The 21,579-nt window shown below is 33.4% G+C and overlaps 2 protein-coding genes across 2 annotated transcripts in view; one reads left to right on the top strand and one right to left on the bottom strand.

The window, feature by feature from the left end:
- Nucleotides 1-21,579, bottom strand: part of LOC118189388 (uncharacterized) — a 45,729-nt gene that overhangs the window by 5,386 nt on the left and 18,764 nt on the right. The window lies entirely within an intron of this gene.
- Nucleotides 5,266-17,564, top strand: LOC118189375 (adult-specific rigid cuticular protein 15.7-like). The gene is made up of 3 exons (XM_035359970.2): nucleotides 5,266-5,369; nucleotides 8,401-8,502; nucleotides 16,474-17,564. Exons 1-3 carry the CDS (start codon nucleotides 5,358-5,360, stop codon nucleotides 16,882-16,884), a joined length of 525 nt encoding a protein of 174 aa, XP_035215861.1. The 5' UTR covers nucleotides 5,266-5,357; the 3' UTR covers nucleotides 16,885-17,564.

Below are 21,579 nucleotides of genomic sequence, written 5' to 3'. Positions count from 1 at the left end.
ATCTCCAGGGCGTGAGACTGTATATCGGAAATTCTAAAGCTATGCTCGTGCGATATTGTTGTTGAATTAAATTTTGTGGTTTAAGTGCAAAGAAAATGATTTTTAATAAATACAGGTAGAACACAAAACTTTTTTAAAAACGCCACTTTGGGCGTAATGTAAAATCTGAAAGCTTTCAGATTTTATTTTTTTTTTTATTTTCCAAAGCATATTTCACGCGCTTTAATTTTGGAATATTGATCATTTTAAGTAATTCATAATAGCATTTTCGAAGTTAAACGGTTATATAGTACTTTTATCGGAAAATTTTAATAAAAGTTCCAGTTAGGAGGTTATTTGTATGGGAGAGAGGAAAGATTCCTGAAATAAATTGAAGTTAATATCATATTTGTTAAACACTAAAACTAAACACTTAAAAAGAAAAAAGCCGTGAAGTGGGGCTTTTAAAAGCTACTCACGGCTTCCGACTTTTGTTACGCAGTTAAAATCGAATTATTGTTAAATTTTTTAATTAAAAGCTATTTGTAAAATCAGAAATCTTAAATAATTATTAAAATATTCAATATCATATTTGTTTAGTTTCTTTGTTTTGTTTATTATTGTTTTTCCCTTGCAAAAAGAATGTGCTATTTACAATGCAAAAATGCTCTGAAATAACGTATTTTATTTTTAACCTAGTTAATTTACAATAAATATAAATAACATATCTATCTTTATTTGGTATTCTGCAATAGTTGTTGGAAAGATATTAAAAGAAGTTCATTATTTTATGCAAGTATTTTTTCTGGTAAGACGGAATAAATGTATTAATTTTGGTCCACTTTTGAAAGAGGTGTGACTTCTAAAGTTAGAAAACAATGCATTTATTTACATCCTGAAAGTTCCTAGATGAATTGTTTAAAAATTTTGCATTAATTTCAATTTTAAGTTCATGAAATCAAGTATATAAGCGTTACTTCGGAAAGATGTTTAGCTACTTAACATTACATAAATCGTAAGTTTTATTATTAAAATTATTAATTTAATTATTTTCTGAGGTAGATGAGAAACTCTACAAATTAATAATCTTTCAGTACATTCATTAACAATAATATCCATATACAATTATTACTATGTCTAAAATCTTCGGATTGCATAGATTTGAAATGGAAGTAATACTTTTCTTACGCAAAGAATATTTCTGGTATATACATATTAACTAAACTAAGGTATATTCCAAGTCAAAAAATAATACAAAAGGTTATTTTACATCAAAAGCGAATATAGATTGTTTGCAAAACCTTTTAGATGTCGTTTTAAAGATACCAAGATACCGCATTTTTAAATATCGTTTATAAGATACCAAGTTTTCAAGATACGAGGCCTGCAGCGATTCATCTCTGCGTGTAAAAGAGGAAGCTCTCTTGATTGAAATTAGATGTCTTCATAATCTTTGTTTACACTAAGGTTTCTTACAATTTTGGTGTGGAAACCACATAACATTTACAATTTTTTTTTTCCCTAAGCATTGCGCAAATACGACACACGCGTTAAATAATATCATTTGCTATCACTACTGTTATCCCACGCATTCTTTTTCTTTTGTATTTTTCGTCGACTGCTTTGTTTTACAATGATGATCCATTTTCCGTCGTTTCGCAATAAATAAGCTTAACTATTTTTTAGACTTTTAGAAGTGCGAAGGGAATTGTCCTTAATAATAAAGTTAAAACTGCAAAACGAAATGGATTGGTATGAGAGAGTGTAATAGACTGGTAAAGACTGAGAGTATCTGTGAGAACTCTGCGAGAGGGTAAAGAAAACCTTAACAAACCATTTTCGGCGACCGTTAAAATCTGAATCCTTTCAGATTTTAGCCCAAAGAGTGTTGGAACAGAAGGGATTTTAATTTCGTTTTGGCATTTTGCGTTGGTTCACTATAAATGTCGGTTTACTTTTCAAATTGTTGCCACAAAATATTAGAGCCCTGTGTAATATTTAAAGAAATTAAATTATGAAGAATCTGAATGAATGTATGTGCGTTTCTCGCACAGTGAAAGAACATCGGTACCTAGAGACATCAAATTTTGAATAGCGTACTCCTCTACTCGAATATGGGCATCTGGAAATCCCAATTTGGAATTTATTTTATTATAGATTTCATATTTTGTAAAACTTTAATAAATTTTTGATTAACGAAGTCAAGGATTTGAAAGCGAGCAATGGCAACGTTGTAGAGAAAAAACATTTTTATCTCCAGCGCGCGAGACTGTGTATCCGAAATTCTTAAAAATATACTCTTTTTAAATTATTTTGCGATATTGCTGCTGAACTGAATTGTATTTAATAAATAAAGGCAACACACAAAACGAAAAAAAAATATTCGCCTTTGGCTTAACATAAAATCTGAAAGCTTTCAGATTTTTTTTTATTTATTATTATTTTGGGAGGTAGGTGATTAAAATGTTCTTTGATGTTTTGAGAAATAGTAATTTTGCTTTTATCTTTTTGTTTTAAACTACTCATAAATATTTATAGTATGTGAAGATGAATAGTAAATATTTATTTCGAGTGAACAGCGATTGAATTTTTAATTTAGCAAACGGTTCATCTTTTCTGTTTAAACTGTCTTCAGTTTTCTCCTCCTGTGAACGTCTTTTTCTGATTTCATTTTCAGAGAATATCTGTGAGAATTTTAATTACTTATCACTGTATTACGGAGTTATTAATAACAATTAAATGTTGTTTAGATGCTTGGATTATATTACAAGAATATATACAGGGACAGGGAAAAGTGGACGGAGCACCAGAACTTCGTCAGTGACTTTTACAAGTGTTGCCCCGCTGCACTACTGTACCCCGCTGGGCTTTTAGTTGGCCCGCATCGGATGCTAGCATACCAAGACATTTACATAGTAATTTTACATCAATACTAGGCTTACGTATTGAATATACAATTACAAAGACACAGTATACAATTATTACAAAGAGATTGACCTATTAACAAAAGTTGGATTATGGCAGATTGAAATAACATAATTACTTCGAACATACATACAAACTTTCATTGTACATTGTACTTCATACAAACAATATATTTACATTAGTATATCTAGTTATATCGAATTATAATAAACATCTTTTTAAGAAACTAATTAGGGAAGATTTTTTTTTTTTTTTTTTTTTTTTTTTTTTTTTTGTGCATCTTATTATACTTAGTTGAATTACTAAGGCGAAATATCTTATTAATACATTTCCTTTCATTTTTTAACTTGTTACACACAACTGCATCAGCACTGAAGTCTTACATTATTATTTTTGTTCATTAATGTATCATAAACACATAAAATATATATTAGAAGATCGCGTAGTACTTACATTTACACTAATATATCTAATAGAGTCGTATATTATTTTTTTTAATTAATGATTTAATTATTACAAGATTTTTCCCCCTCATGTCCTAATACAGTTCAAATTCTTAATGTAATTATTTTGTAAAAACTATTCATACCATATTTAGCCTGTTTCAGACATTTGCAATATTTCTGAAATCTTGCATTAATATTGCAAGTTATGGAATAAGAGGTATTTAAACAGATGTCATAACACCTTGACATATGTCTTCTTTTATATGCGAAAAGTTTCTTCATAATCAAGGAAACCTTTTGTTGTAATTGAGGGATCGTTAGCATGCATTTAATGTACTCAGGCGTAATTTGTGACCTTCCTTTGCAGTGTAGCGCTTTTGTGAGCTGGCACTTGAAAATATAGTGTTCTGGGTCTCCCTTTTCCCCATATACGCACTTGTCTGAATCGCTCAAATTTCGTGCAAAGTAGTACGTGGGGAAAGGACCATGTCCAGATAAGAATATGTTGATGAAGAAGTTATATGAGATTGGATCATATGCGGGTTTTATCTACCTACTTCTGCATTTTCCCATTCAGCTTTAGTAAGACCCCGCTTAACGCTGTTTCCTTTAGCGCTGTTTCGGTTTAGCGCTCTTTTATTCCCGGTGATTCCCTGAAATTGTGCGCAGCGCTAGGTTTCCAAATAATATATCCGAAACAGTGTAGTTGTGTTTCTTGTTTGGTGCGGTGCTGTCCGGACGCATTTTTATCATTTGAAACATTTGTTGACATTATTGTAAGTATAAACTTATATAATACTATAACGATTAATACAGTGACAAATATTATGATCTTTAGTTTTTATCATGGGTGATAATAAAAAAACAAGAAAAGAAAGCAACCAGAAAAAGCATTTCACTGGAAATTAAAATGCATGTTATTAGAAGATTAGATTCTGGTGAACGTCAATCTCAAATCAGCGCTGCATTGAATTTGGCAACTTCAGTAGATTCAACATTAGATGCCTTCTTGACAAAAAAGCAGAAAATTGGAAACACAGAATAGACTGAATAATCTGACTGACTGAGAATTTTATTTGTTTTTTTATAAGTATATTCGTTTATATCGTTTTTATTTTTATAAGAAATAAATGTTTGGTTTTATTTTTATTAAAAAAATTATTAAATTTAATACCTAACCAATTTCCTATCCATCTTTCCCTAACCCCATTATTTACATGTTAAGATAGCCTCGTTTTGCGCTGTTTCGTATTACGCTCTACTTGATGGAACGTATCCACCGCGTTAAGCGAGGTCTTACTGTAGTTGAAGGTTATTTTCTATATTCCAGTCTAGAATCAGATTTATAACTTGAAGCATCTTTAAATTATGAAATCTATTGCCCACAATTGTTGTATAAGGAAATCTTTGCAAAAATATCTTTAAATTTCTTAAATGAGTGTAAGTCTTCGCACGACGGCCTTAATTAGAATATTATAGAATATTAAGAATCATCTCTATTAAAACCTTGCTTTTTTTACATGGAACTTCACACTATTTCACGAAGCTGGGCTTTTAATTAGCTTTTTTACATACATAATCAACAATTATATAAAGTTTCAGATGTTTAATCACAGTTACGGGAAGAACAATAATAGTTACCTTAAAGAAAATTGCAATTAAAGCTATGTTCAAGGGAACTCCAGTATAATCGCATCGATCTTGTTTCATAATTCACGTGCTTTTCACGTGGATGAATGGTAAAGGAATCTAAACTAGTTCATAAGCATGTGGTAGTTATTCTTGTCAATTCCGGAACAAGTTCAAGCGCTCATCGAATACATATTAAGAAAATTCGGAGGATTAACCTGATTTTATTTTTTAATGTTCCTAACATGTGCCCCACCCATTCTAACATGTTTCGTTGCTTCTACGACCTAGAGTGAATTCCTCTGAAGAGTATAAAAAACCTCTTCAAAGTTTTCCCTTTCGTGTTCCCAGTTGCGAAATTGATAGCAAACGCTAACAATGATTGCAAAGGTAAGTGAACTCTTTTCTTAAATGCGAGAAAATAGTTTTAAGCTTTTTAAGTGTTGCATAATTTACAGACTTGTCTACGTGCAACATTGTGATCAATAGATTGCGCTTAAATTGCTTATTCAAATTGCTTCTGCGTATTGTAAAATATTTCCCTTGGAATTTTTCAAACCTTTTTGAAATATTTTACTGAAAGAAAATGGAGAGGCGAAAAAGTATATAATTTTTCCGAAGATAGGTCTACTAGGTTAGATATTCTTGATTAAAGAAATTGTAATTTTATAACAGATTTAAGATTTTAAAATTTAACATATATATTACGAACAACTGGAAATTTTCTGTGTGACGCCTAGTATCCGTGGCTAGCATATACTGCTACTAGATACCAACAGACTTAGTCTGTTGGTAATTTATGGCTAAGAATAGAAGATAAGTAAAACAGGGGGAAGGTATAAAGGACCCTTTTGTTGATCTCAGTTTGTAGAGATGTTACGGTGAAACACCGAAAACTGGGGAATGTCGACTTTCACCGGTGAATGTCAACATTCACATAGTCTCTTGGTGTATGTCCAAAATATTTTGCAAATACTCTTATTTCTGACTTACACCGGTCAATGTCGACATTCACCATGTACTAATGGTGAATGTTGAACATATAACAATATTATATTTTCTTCTCCGTCATTCAGTCGCGAATAAACGCACTCGAGACTTGAAATAAGAACCTAAGAACATCAGAGCCTAAAACACACAACACATTCAAAATGAGAAAGGAAAATAATACAAGTTAAAAACTTACTTAATTATACAGTACGCTCTAAATGAGAAAATAAAATAACAGTCATAAAAAACTTACTAAATTATGGGATTCAAATCTTATTTATTGCAACAACTTAAACTATTTAGGCACTTTATGACCTCTCTTTTCGACTTTCACCAGAGCATATCTGTGATTGTCGACATACACCGGTGAGGGTCCGAATATACGAGAATGTAGTGAAATACTCGGTCTTTCACCGACGTATTTGGTGAATGTTGATATTCTCCGGTGAAAGTCGACATTCTACAATTTCGGTCTTTCACGGTAACAGAGACATTGTGTATTTTTTTAAAGCAGGAGAGATGAAAAATGAGCATTGCCCTCACCGGGACTCGAACCACGGACACCTCGAGTATGTGCCGAGTGTGCTGACCACTACACTAAGAGGGCATGCTAAGAAAGCCGGAGAAATACCTTATAAGTTATTTACAGACAAATCCATAATCTACTCATGGCGACAAAGATCATAGCAAACTAAACTAAATTTAAAGATAAATAGTTCAAAACTATATAAATTAATTTAACTTAGCAAGTTGACTCAGAAACCTACACCGGCCGGATACTGAAAGCTGGTGGCAAAAATGCGAAGCCGAGAGATTCAGAATTCAAACAGCTAGTAGAAACAACATCATGCACACTCAGTAGCGAACAGGCTCTGATTAACGTTTTCGTTACTTTAGTTTACAAACTCTCACATTGACTATAACTCATTACTTCCCGGCGCGGAAACGGGAGATAAATGAATGACACAAAAGACTAGCAAATTAAAATAACTATTAGTAAAAATAATATAAACCTCACATCTGATTAAGCAGCAAACAAGTAAAGCATTCTGATATAAATATTGTGAAAATGAATTTCTTTGTTTGTTTATTAAAATACCTCAAGACACATAAGAGTTATCTCTAAGTTATAAAAATAGGAACTTTAACAATTCATTACTAATCTCTGCAAGTTTCGGGGGGAAAAACTAATATGTAAGAAAAGGATTATGTATTAAGAAGAGATTAAAAGTTAAGAGCAGATTAATTGTAATTAACTGCTATGTAACTATGCAGTAAATCAAATATTGATGAATTATTAATCTTGGGCTGATGTATTCTCTCGCTGTTCGAAGCCGCGGATTCAAAGATATCGCATTTTCAGCATCTTGTTAGATAAAATAAGAATTATCCGTATCTCCCAACTGGTATAGTGGTTAGCATCGCTGACTGCCGTGCCGAAGGTCCCGGGTTCGAATCTCGGAAAAGGCATGGATGTTTGTAAATGTATATCGGTGCGGCGCAGCGGCTCTCTAAATACGCGGCGAGCCAAAAGTGAAAGGGGAGAGGGGTGGAGACTCTCAGACTCGTTCCGTCCATCAAAATTGGGGGCGGAATTCAGCCAAATCGTACTATCACCTGTATGGTGCTCGGGGCTGTTGCCAACTACAGGCGTAAATTGTGCTCCTTGCCTCGAGGAATTCCTTGGGCTGACTACGTCACGACAAGTGAGCATAAATAACAACAACAACAGAATCATCCACAGTGTTTAAAATTCCAGTTTACTTTCTGAATTTTATGAACTAATTTCAGTCAGATTTATTCTTAGGCCTCCATGTATCTAGTACATTATATTTTCTCTGCGGAAAAGTATATTATATTTTCAAAATTTTTTCACGAATGTTACTTGAAACATTTATTGATGACTACTTTTAAGGAACTATATATACACATTCATAATCAAAAATAAATCTAGTGTAAATCATATTCCTTTCACAAATTTAACAATAGAGTTCTCTGTGCCTTTTGTTGAAGATATTAAAATAAAATTTGCAATGAAGTCTCAGAAGTTATTCGTAGATAATTCTCCTAACATCCACCATTTTCATTTTCTATTCATGAAACATTTTAATAAAAGTAATACATTTTGCCATTCTTGAACACTGTATTATAAATTCAGATGGTTATAAGCTCGCTTTTTCTCTGACGAGTCTGCAATAGTGATGTTTTAAATATCTAAACTAGTAGCAAAATATTTGCTGAAATAAAATTGAATTCCTTTTTCAACTGTCTTAAAAGACAAGTTTAAAATAACCCACTTATTACATTCCATAATGCATTTGATTTTTTCTTGCTGAGTACTTTAATTAAATTCAATTAAAATTTACTCTGAAATAAGTACAAATCCGTTGTTACTGAAATATTATAATACAAAAATTCTTTCTATATTTAGATTGCCATCTTTTGCGCTGCACTTGCAGCTGCCAACGCCGCCGCTATTCTGTCTGCTCCCATCATCAGTACTGGGGTCAGTACCAGCTCAAGGCAACAAGATGTAAGTATGCATAACTCGTAGTAATAAAAAAGTAATTAAATACAACCTATGTACCTGGTGCATATATGTAGTTCGACGCATCAATAATCAGTATATAGTTTTTATATGAAGCAGAATTGCCTAAAACGCTTATATAGTGAAAGATATTTTGATCACATGTTCCAGCACCTAAAGTGATACACTAACAGAATTAAAGTGAAGCTTTTGTATTAATCAGAAGTAAATAATTTAATATTCACACACTAAAAAAATTAAAAAATCTGAAAGGTTTCAGATTTTAAATTACGTCCAAAGAGGCGTTTTTTTAACGTTTTGTGTGTTACCTTTATTTATTTATTATCATCTTCTTTGCACTTAAGCCATAAAATTCAGTTCAACAGCAGTGTCGTGTGTGTGTGTGTGTATTATGGCAAAGCCTCGAGGGCTATCTGCCTAAGAGGAGGAATGCCTTCGTGGAGGACTTTCTAAGGGAAACTGGCTCGTATACACGTTACACATGGGGAAAACCACGAAAACGCCCATGCAGCCAGCCCGTTCGCGGGTTTCGAACCTCGGACCAACAACAGAATAACAACAACAACAGAATTTAAAATTCCAGTTTACTACCAGTGTTCAGCGACTTTACCACTCGGCCGCTGGTGGGCCTCAACAGCAGTGTCGCAAAATAATTTTAAAATGAGCACTTCTTTAGAATTTCCCATACACAGTTCCGCGAGCTGGAGATAAAAAGGATTTTTTCCCTCCTGTAGAATGTTGCCATTGCTCGTTTTTAAATCGTTGAGTTTGTTAATCAAAATTGCGTTAAAGTTTTACAAAATATGAAACCGATCATAACATAAATTCCAAATTTCAAATTTGGATTTCCAGATGCCCATATTCGCAGTAGGATTACGTCAGTCAAAATTGGATGGCTCTAGGTAAAGTTGTTTTCTCGCAACGCAAGAAACATGCATACATTTATGCATATTCTTTATTATTTAATTTCTTTAAATATAATACAGGGCGATAGTATTTAGTGGCAACAGTTTGAAAAGTGAAACGGACATTCAGAGTGATTCAGCGTAAAATCGCAAAACGAAAACAATAGTCCTTCAGGGACAAAGCCCCTTTGGACTAAAAATTTTGAACATATCGTAAGTGTTAAATTAGTACTATTAGTGTGCAAATTAACTGGGTCAAAGCGATGTTCTGATAATTTATGTACGCACCTTCATATACTGTGATAATTATAAAATTAATAGGCAATTTGTCCTCCTTTAACAGAAATGACTTCTAGAATGCTCCATTGACTCAATTCTTTGACTCTACAAGGCATTAATTCTACAAACATATGTTTTTAACTTCTTTGTCATGGAGCCACAGTTTTAAGGTTTATTACGCCCATATTTGTTGTATAATCCGTTTTGCTAATATGTTCCCTGAAAATACTATCTTACAATTTTTCAATCAGATTTAAAGCTAGTGAATTTCCAGATCAATTTAGCAAAATGATTTTATTTTTCAGCGTGCACCTTTTGAAGATTTCGAACTGTAACATGCAATTAAGTCATACTAAAATGTCCCTACGTAGGTTTCCGAGAATGACACAATTCTTCGTTTAAACATTCCTACAGTCTCTTATTAATTCATCATTCCACCAATATGAACTGGACTTCCAATGTCATCGAAAAAAAACATATTAATTCAGTAAAAAACCCAAAATGCTTGTTTTTGAATCCATTTAACAGTTTGCTGGATATGCTGAGGTCTTATTGATTCTACCATACTTCGACTAACAACGTTATATGTGCAACCACAAGCAAATGAAAGAGTCTTATCGCTGAAAATGACGCTTTTCAGTCATTTATGCTCGAGGATTTGTAATTTGTGGCCCACAATAATCTTTTTTGCTTCATTTGATGCATCAAAAGTTCTTTTTTAATCAGCCTGTTTCGTCGCCTTCCGATCAGGAGTGAGAAGTCTATACGTCACATTTAGAGAAGAATACCAGTACCAATAGACAACAGATCTCTTTTAAGGTCTTTGCTAGTTTTTGTTGAATTAATAATAGTATTTCGAAGTAGAAGTCGAGCAGATTTGGGAGTTGTTTTCCTTTCTTCCTTCCACATTTGCCCTTCTTTTCTGGAGGTTAAAAATCTCAGTGTACTTGTTATTAGCAAGTTTTACTATCAAGTTTTATTAAACTTGTTAAGAGTCTTGGTAGCTGAAATACTGTTATTTGCATATTAGAAATTCCTTTATATCTGATTATTGTTTAATTTAGAATATTTTCACAAGTATTTGTTTAAAATGGTGCAGACAAGTTTTTCTTCATTCTCCAGATTTTTTTAAATTTATAGTTTATTTGCCATAAAATATTCATTTAAGCTTAAAATCTGTGATATTATAGCAGAAATTCCATACACAAAGTATGTACTGCATTTAAAATAGTTATTCTGTGCATACTTTCAATAGATTTTGGCAAACAAAATATCTAAAATACAAATTAAAGGATCGAAATTTAAAACTCAAGAAAAATTTCATTCAATATGTTACCGTTAGCATCATTTTGTATGCAAAAAGAATGAAATCTTCTCTTTATTGGCTCACGAACTCGAGGAAATAAATTGAAATGTTTGCATTTTAAATGTAAAGTTTCCACTTTGTTTGATCAAAATACACCTGGAGAAAAGTAACATTTTCCGTCGTTTCATTCATTGCTTTCTCAAAGTCTGTCTACAAACACGTATGCGGTGTGACAGCTAAATGAGCAGAGATTTAAAATGCATATTACGTCTGCTCTACTTAAATGTTCTGCCGATAACTTGTCTTTTAGTGTTTTAACGTGTATCAGTTTTACGCGAGGTAGTGATTTGTTGCCGTAAAATTCTGTATAGATTATTTATTTGTATGGCCATAACTAAATACCTAAACCATCATGTTTATATAAATTTTAACATTAATTTAATTCTTTATTTAATATTCAGTTATACAATTTATTTTGCTCTAAGCATTATTCCGAAAATTATCTCTACATATAATAAAAGAAAGAGTCTGTCTGTGTGTGTGTGCGTGTCTTTCGTTCGCGCAACGCGTAAGCTAATAGACCCACGGCTACGAAATTTGGTACATAGGTACATCTAGACAAGAGCCAGTGCACCTCGAAGAGATTTTTTCGAAATTACGAAGGTTGGAACTTTAATAGTGGCAACTATTTATTTACAAGGAATACAAAAGTGATTCATGTCACCATGTTTTACAGTCCTTCAATATAGTCGCCAACATTGTGTACAACCCGTTTCCAACGATGTGGAAGTCGCAGAATACCTGTAGCAGAGCCTGTTTTGTTGATAGTTTGAATGGACCGGTCTACTGCCGCAAGAATCTCAGGAACAGTTTGGAAGCGAGTGCCACGAAGTGGTTCCTTCATCTTAAGAATTAAGTCATAGTCGCAAGGGATTAGATCTGGGGAGTATGGTGGATGGTAAAGCACTTCCCAGCCCAATCGCTTGAACAAATCAGTCACAGCTTGCGCTGCATGCGGCCGAGAATTGTCATGCAAAATGAGAGGAGCGTTCTGTTGAAAGTGTCGCCGTTTTTTTTTCTCAACGCTGGTCGGAGATTGTGCTCCAAAAATGAGCAGTAATACTGCGCAGTGACGGTCTGCTGTGGGGCAACGGTATGCGTTAGGATGACACCATCACAGTCGTATACGAGAATCACCATAACTTTCACATTGCTGGGGTTCTGACGAAATTTTGAACGTCGTGGTGACCCGTGATGACGCCATTCGTTTGATTGGCGTTTCAGTTCTGGCTGGTACGATCGGGCCCAAGTCTCATTCAGCGTAATGATACGGCGTGAAAAAGCATCTCCTTCGCGCTCATAACGCTCCAGGTGGGTTCGGACAGCATCGTATCGTAGCCATTTCTGTATTTCCGTCAACTGATGTGGAACCCATCGTGAAGCAATTTTTCTCATGGACAGGCCTTCCTTCAGAATGTGCAGCACAGTCGTATGCGCTAATCCTGTTTGTCCGGCCAGCTGACAAATCGTTTGGCGACGATCACTGTCCATTATTGCGGCAACAGCTTGCACGTCTGCATCGCTGACACTCGGACGACCTGGCCGCAGCATGTCTGCCACGTTTGGCTTCCTTCATTGAATGCTTTCAGACATCTTGCTACGGTTCTGTAAGCCAATGCAGATTCCCCGCAAGCCTCTTGAAGCCCTTGATGACACTGTCGTTCTGTACGACCTCTGGCACATTCAATTTTTATCCAACATCGTTGTTCTTGTTTTGAAAACATCCTGACAACGATTACTTTAGACCGCGAGCTAATACAAGGATTTGTTCTTCGCGTCACTCCGCATGCGCGTGACGTAGGCAGGACGAGTCTTTTTGCTGAGAGGTAAGGAAGGTATGTAGTTTACGTGTGGTGTACGCGATATTCTTTGGTTTTGTTGCGTAGCGTTTTTTCAGCTGTGTTGCCACTATTAAAGTTCCAACCCTCGTAGATTTAGAATTTTTTTTTATTTTATGTTTTGAGACGAAATAGCGTCATTTTGAGACAAAATGGGCTATGGGAAAGCGAGATTCTACTCTACCCACTCCATTTTCACATCGTCATGAAACATAGGCACTTAGCTATTTTACGAACTTAATTTATTATTTTACGAATTATTTTACAAAATTTATTTTGTGTTTCAATAAATCGATTAAATACGTATTTATTTAACAAAGTAAGCTTAATACCTTTTCAACGGGATTTTTTCTAAGAAAGTTTATTTTTAAAAAGGTACAGTTTATTTTTCTTTGATTTTTGTACACGTTAAACTTTTATCCTTGCCACTGCTTTTACAAAAAGAATTTTGGAAAAATGATAATATTTTGTGTTTTTAAAAAAAAAATTCTAAATGAAGCTTCCGAGTACACTTCTTACATCTTTAAAAATGTGATTTTCGCAACAATTTTCCTGTCTTATTGTTGTTGATAGATTTTTGATGAAATCCCGTCATTTTGAACAGTTTCATTCTTTTAGAAATATGGGTTCGGCAACAACTTTTCATCGTATTTTTTATGTCACTGTTTTTAAGAGATTGGCATATTTCATTGTCATTTTTTTATATATCTATAATACATTTTTTTTGATAAAGTTGTACTGCAGAGTAAAATTCTGCGCAGAATTTTTTGCTTTGAGTTTTTTTCATGTTATTTTATGCTTATTTCACTATGTGCAAGATAGTGAAAAGTTTTGCATGATTTTTTTTTTTCTTCAACGGAAAGTTGGTTAATTTTTTTATTAGGATAATTAATATTTGTATTAAGGGATATAGCATATTTCATTGTAATTTTTTTCTCTTGAAAATATAAGATGAAACATCATTAATTATACTTTGCTTTTCAGAACTTTTTGTTTTTTGTATTCTTTTATATTATTTATTGCTCATTTCACTGTCTTTAAGATACTGAAAAGTTTTGAGTGATTTTTTTAGGAAACAAAGTCCTTAACCTCCTTTATACCATTTGAGTTCTTAAGATTTTGCAAAGGGAAGTTGGTTAATTTATTTATTAGGATAATAAATATTTGTATTAAGGGATATTGCTTATTTCATAGTAATTTTGTTATACGTAATAACTTGTTTATGAAGTTGTTCTGCAGAGTAAAATTATAAGCAGTTTTTAAATTTAACGTTTGGTGTTGCCTTCAGCAATTTTTCCGGTACATTTAAAAGCCAGACGAAGGCTGGCAGCGAAGCTGCTGTTAGTAAATATGTATATGCTTTTCGTATAAAAGTAATCAAAACTGCATTAAGAAATTTTAGCATATTTAGCACAAATGTATTCCTGAAGTACAAGATAATACTAGTAACAAGAAGGCTCTTTTAATCTGTCTTTCTTCTTTGCTTTTACCTGAGTTGGAGAATATCCTGAAAGCATCTTCTCGATAGCTTCTCGAACGATTTAATCTTCTGTAATCTCCATGATTAAGATAACATACAGTGGTGGCCAAAATTGTGGACACTTTTGGAAATTTTTATGTTTTTGAACTTTGTATGCTTATAGAAAACATTACGTTTCACAAAATGCAAACTTGTATATATCATTTTTAAAGAGAATTTATTACTGAATGCAACACAAAACACAAAATTCAATTATTTGCAATACAAAAAATTTAAACGATAATAGTTATCGATATACATTAGATAGTGATGATTGCAGTGAGTTATCAGTACTTAGTAGGGTATCCTTTATTTTTGATTACAGCTTCACATCGACGTTTCATTGAGCTGACAAGAGTTTTAAGCTCTTCTTTCGTTATTACATGATGCCAGGCAGCAATTACAGCCTCAATTAGTTCCCTTTTATTTGATGGGCACCTTATTCGGACAAGAGTTTTCAAATGGGTGCCACAAATTTTCGATAGGATTGAGGTCAGGACTGTTTCCTGGCCATGACAACAATTTAATGCTCTTTGTACGAAACCACTCTTTCGATATTTTAGCCGTGTGGCAAGGAGCAGAATCCTGCTGAAAAATAAACGAAACATTATTGGGAAAGAGATCTCTGATGGAAGGTAGAAGTTTTGGTTCTAGAATAGTGTCAATGTATATTCTGGCATTCAATGTCCCATCGATGACATGAAGGCGACCAATACCATCTGCTGACATGCATGACCAAATCATAACACTAACTTGGTTCTTCACAGTTGCTTAAATACAGTCAGGATGTAGCTCTTCTCCCATTCTACGTCTTACATATTTTCCTCCATCACTACCGAATAACGATATCTTAGTTTCATCACTCTATATAACTTGTGACCACTGATCATCTGTCCAATTAATGTGTTCCTTTACCCAGTGTAGTCTTTTTTTCGTTGCTGAAAATTAAGATAAGGCTTTTTTCGTGGAATTCTACCTCTCAGTCCAACATCTGTTAATTTTCTCCTGATTGTTCTTGAACTGACAGAAACACCAGCAACATTCAGATCACTTCTGATGGCCGCTGATGACATTTTTCTATCTTGGAGACATAGTCTTTTTATTCTTCTGTCATCAATAGATGTGGAGCACCTTTTTCGGCCTTTTCCTTCTTTGTTTTTTTTTTTTTTGAATTTGTCTCCTGATATCGTAAACAAAACTTTCGGACTCCAGATGTAGTCACTGAACCACCCACCTGTCTTGCAATTTTAGCATAGGAAAGACCACTTTCTCGTAACACAATAATATTACATCTCTTTCTAGGTGTCCAATCTACTCCAACTAAGTCCAACATCAAGACTTAGATTTATGCGCATTCAGTTACTTATGCGCATTCAGTGCATAAATTCAGTGCATTTATTTGATGTCATTGCTTCTTGACTAAATATTAAAAATTTTTACGAAAATTCCTACTTGTAATTGCAGTGTATAAGAAACAGGTCCTTCTTCTACAGAACAAAGCAAAATAATGAATTGTTTCAAGTGTAAACATGATGTCAGCTTCTACTGGCAGTTATGAACATTTGATTGGTTCTCAGAACAAGAACAGTGATTGGCCAGGAAAGCTAGACATTACAAACCACTTCATAACTGTGTTTTTTATTTATATTAAAGTACATATAACTATTTTTGTATTGCAAATAATTGAGTTTTGTGTTTTGTATTGAATTCAGTAATAAATTCTCTTTAAAATGATATATACAAGTTTGAATTTTGTGTAACGCAACATTTTCTATAAGCATACAAAGTTCAAAAACATAAAAATTTCCAAAAGTGTCCACAATTTTGGCCACCACTGTACAGTAGCATTTTCAATCCTAAACTAGATAATATTTCTTCTCGAAATCTTAATTCACTACAAGTCAAATGATGTCAGTCTTCCCTTTTCAAATATGCAGATCCAAATAACCAGGTGTTCTACAACCACATGAAGTTAACACAAGTTTAAGCATTTAATTAATTTGACCAACTGTAGCGTTGTTGGAACTAACAGTAATATTTTTCATTTAGGCACTAGGAAATTATGCTTTTGGTTATGATATTGCCAACGGTCTCGGAGCTACTAATTCCCGAGATGAAATGGGAGACGCCCTCGGAAACAAGAAAGGAGCCTACACCATCACTGATATCGATGGCCGAGCTCGCAGAGTGGATTACGTCGCTGACGCCCTGGGCTTCAGAGCTTCTGTCAAGACCAACGAACCCGGTACCGCCCTCAGTGCCCCTGCTGCCGCCATGATAGCAAGCCCCTACGCTGCACCAGTTGCTCCCGCCGCTCCAGCTGTTGCTGCTGCTCCTTTGATTGCAGCTGCTGCCCCCCTTGCTGCCTACAGCACCGTCATCGGACACAATGCTGCCATTGGCATTCCGGCTGGACTTGGTCTTTGGGGAAGCGGGCTCAGTAAATCTATCCTGTTATAAGTGTAAATTAATTTTAACAAGCTGAATTATGAATTTTAGAAATTATTAATTTTAGAAGCAAATATAAGGCTGACGGTTCTCTGTAAGAATTAATTAACTGCAATTTTCTTGTTAGCATTCAACAAGCGTTTGATCTATCAACATGAAAATGTGCTCTTATACCTAAAAAATTTCTAACATGATTTCATGCTCAAGGTACCCTATCAAATTCGGAAAATTATTAATAGTCAGAATAAAATATTTCGACTTGAAAATTCTGGCAAACTAAAGAAACTGGTGGAAGTATGTACAAAACTGATAATAACTTGTGCCAAATATTAGCTTACTGCTAGTTTTTCGTAGGGTACGGCTAGATTCAAAGATCTGCTGAATAATAACCAGGAAATATATGTCAGCTTTATGAAGTTTTCTCATCTCTTGTTAAAGCTATTAAAATGCCAAATTATTTAAACTAAGAAAATGCACTTTGTATTTTCATTCAGGCTCTACTAAGTGTAATTTTGTAGTTTAAGCAATTAAGTTTAAGGCATTCTTCTGAATTTGGGATGATTTGCAATGCAAAATTTACTGCACTGGTTTTTATTGTTGCTGAAGTCTTTAGCTATGTGTTGGTATCTATGTGCAAATGTTCATTTCTTTTATTTCTCATTCCTGGATTCTTGTTTTAATAAATATTTCAAATTTATGAAATTCTGTGCCTCTTTTTTATTTTTAACTTTTACAAAAATTAGCTCTAAAATAACATCAAGACTTAGATTTATGCGCATTCAGTTACTTATGCGCATTCAGTGCATAAATAAATTAGAATACAAGTATACTTAATCTACCTCACTGGGATTGATTTCCACACACACACACACACACAAAAAAAAAAAAAAAAAATGTCTGTGGTTTTCTTTTTTATTTAATTTTTTCTTTAAAACCATGCAGAGGAGTACTTGTTACTTTAATATTGTTGCGTTCTGAAGGTTCGTGGATTTGGAGTAATTGATAATAACATTTGATGAAGAATCAAAACACAATTTATTCGCCAATATTACACAGAACAATTAGAAAGACACCTTTACAGGCGTAGAAAACTACAATAAATACGCTGAAACAAGCAGCAACACAACCTACAGGCTGTAACGGTAAACACAGCTTCACGGCAGAGCACTAAAGTACAGCTCCCGACTCGGTTCGGTCGCTCTCAAGCTAATCCTTGAACTCAAAACACTACTATTGAACTCAACATACCTCTACTCCGAGTACAGGCAGGGTATATATAGCTTTCAATTTACCTTCGAGAACATGAACCAGGAAACCCGCTAGGAATGCGTTCTAGAAAGTTCTCGCTCCGTCTATGGCATGGCGCCAATTTTGTCGTAAAATGGGCGATTTCTCGCCAAATCTGGCAACCCTTCCTTTCCGTGCGACTTTCTGAAAACCTTAACCAAGCTTTGCGGGAAAGCTGTCTCACCGCAGCTGGTATACTTTACTATATATCACTACATATTTCGCAACAATATATAGTTTTCAATTCTTATCTTCATCGGATGATGATGTTTTTTAGAAAAAGAATATGTTTTTTAAGAAAATTTCATCATTTATGCACATCTTCGTTTACCTTTAGATGAAGAGCAGAATTTTATTTAAAGCTACCTCGAGACGTATACTACTTAAGATTTTAGAATAGAAATGTCATCAAACTATATTTTTCTTTAACATAAAATGCAAACTGTTGTCTTATATTATTTGACGTAATTAATCTAAGATAAAATACATAATCACTTTTATCATTTAACTTTTAAAAAACAGTATTTTATGAAGTTTCACTCAGTTACTAAGTTACCTTCTGAACCTACATTATTTTAAATAACCAGTCAACTACATGGAGCAGGAAAATTATCCTTTTTATAACATCCTGCAAGTTCAAATGCAGGCATACTTGACTTTCATTTTTCAGCATAATCATCAAATATGTTTAGGTATTTATCCGAACGCAGGGGTGCCTTCTAAATATGCGGCTAGCCAAAAGTCCTCTCGAGAGATTAGTGGTAGGGGAAGAGGGGTTGAAGACCCTCGGACCCGTTCCCCGGGGTGCTCTTCATTACAATTGGGGGCGGAACTGAGCCCTGTCGTACTGTCCTCAAGGATCTTGCCAACGACTGGCCAACGATTGTTCTCCTTGTAACGATTAATTTCATGGGCAAGTTCTAATGTTACTGTCAAACACGTGAGATAAGTCACAACGTACAACATATGTACGTGGGGATGTTTCAAAAAAATCAATTAAAATGAGCAAAAAGGGAATTTCAAGATTTAACTCAAAAGCAGACACAAGCTACAGCAACTGAGTGAAAAATACATATATAATCACCTTGAGAGATAGCACTATAATTAGTTCAGAAATTACGAATAAACAGTGTTTAAAGGCTTATTTACTAAAAGTATCAAAGTTTCATCTTAACAATTCTAAAACCTGCATACAGCAGAAGTATTAAAAGTCAAACCTCGCAAGTTGTACAAAATACTTTTTTTTTTAGTCCAAAGGGATTTGAATCCCGAAGGACTATTAGTTTCGTTTTGGCATTTTGCGTCGGACGGATAAATGTCGGTTCACTTTTCAAACTGTTGCCATAAAATGTTAGAGTCCTGCATTATATTTGAAGAAATTAAATAATGAAAAATCTGCATAAATGTATGTATATTTCTCGTATTGTGATAAAACAACGGTACATAGAGTCATCGAATTTTGAATAACGTAATCCTCCAACGAATATGAGCATGTGGAAGACCAAATTTGAAATTTGAAATTTGTTTTATGATCGATTTCCTATTTTTTAAAACTTTGACGAATTTTTGATTAACAAACTCAAGGATTTCAAAGCGAGCAATGGCAACGTTGTGCAGAAAAAACATTTTTATCTCCAGCGCGTGAGTCTCTGTATCGGAAATTCTAAAGATAGGCTCGTTTTAAAACTATTTTGCGATATTGCTGTTGCACTGGATCTTATGGTTTAAGTGCGAGGAACATGATATTTAATAAAGAAAGGTAACACACAAAATGTTAAAAAACGCCCCTTTGGACGTAATTTAAAATCTGAAACATTTCAGATTTTTTTTTTTTTTTTTTTTTTTTTTTTTAACTTAAAGGGCAAATTTTCCCAGGAAGGCTATTAATTTCGTTTAGGCATTTTGCGTTGATTTACTATAAATGGCTACTCACGTTTTAAATTGTTACCACCAAATATTATCCCACCGTATTATATTTAAAGAAATTATATAATGAATAATCTGCATAAATGTATGCATATTTCTCGCATTGTGATAAAACAATGGTACCTAGAGCCGTCAAATTTTAAATAACGTACGTCTCCACTTGAATGCCCCAAATTGGGGCATTTGGAAACCCCAATTTGGAATCTGTTTTATTATCTATTTCACATTTTGATTAACAAACATTTTGATTAACATTTTGATAAATGAGTTTTTGATTAACAAACTCAACGATTTCAAAGCGAGCAATGGCAACACTGTACGGAAAAATGAAAAAAAAAAAAAAATTTATATCCAGCACTCGAGACTGTATATCGGAAATTCTAAACATATACAGTTTTAAATATTTTGTGATATTGCTGTTGATTTGAATGTTATGGTTTAAGTGCGAAGAACATGATATTTAATAAATAACGGTAACACACAGAACATTAAAAAATGCACTTTTGGCATAATGTAAAATCCGATGATTTCCGATTTTTTTTTTGTTTTGTTTTTGTTTTTGTTTTTTATCCTAGTAGGGCTATTAATTTCGTTTTGGCATTTTGCGTTGGAAACTTTAAATATCTGTTCAATTTTCAAATTGTTGCCACCAAATTTTTTCACCCTGTGTTATATTTAAAGAAATTAAATAATGAAAAAAAATCTGCATAACTGTGTGTATGTTTCTCACATTGTCGTAAAACAACGGTACCTAGAACCATCAAGTTTTGAATAACGTAATTTTTAATGGATTATGGGCGTCTGGAAGCCCTAATTTGGAATTTGAAATTTGTTTTATTATAGATGTCATATTTTGTAACACTTCAACGAATATTTGATTAACAAACTCAACGATTTCGAAGCGAGAGCAATGGCAAAACTTGACGGAAGAAAAAAATATTTTTATCTCCAGCGCGCGAGACTGTCTATCATAAATTCTAAGGATATGGTCATTTTAATATTATTATTTTTTTTTTCAAAATGATAGAATGCCTTATTTAAAATATTTTTCCGGTTAGAAGTGTATTCGAAGACCAACAGTTGTAAATACGGTATTTACCGACATAATGTATTATTTCTAACAAAAGAATGAATTTTTATAGTCTGCAAATCTAATTATTGTACCAGCGTAATCTACAGTTTCGTCATAACTGAATCATAAGTAGAGGTATGTTATAGTTCCCTACTTTTCTTGCAATAAATTCAGCAGTAATCATTTTCAAAGATAATTTCCTTCTGAAAGTATATTTTCTCTGACAGATACAATTAGAATAAGACTGCTAATTGAGTCTTTCTTCTTGAATTTTAAGATACGTTTGACGAATCCAGCAAAGTTAATCCTGTTTAACCTCAAACTAGCTTTGCGCTACAAAAGTTTTAATTATAAAAATTGTAACTTGTCAGCTTTATTATATTTCTGTGATTAGTTGTAGTCTAAATAATCACAGAGCATGA

Source organism: Stegodyphus dumicola, chromosome 4, assembly GCF_044657685.1.
Source record: "Stegodyphus dumicola isolate Sdum_Otavi_A_Nest chromosome 4, ASM4465768v1".
NCBI classification, from domain to species: domain Eukaryota; kingdom Metazoa; phylum Arthropoda; class Arachnida; order Araneae; family Eresidae; genus Stegodyphus; species Stegodyphus dumicola.
This window is presented reverse-complemented; position numbering and strand designations above follow the sequence as displayed.

Bases quoted from the DNA above. Each gene is read 5' to 3' on its own strand.
- LOC118189375 (XM_035359970.2), top strand. The intron at 8,503-16,473 runs GTAAGTATGCAT...TTTTTCATTTAG, and splicing joins CCAGCTCAAGGCAACAAGAT to GCACTAGGAAATTATGCTTT.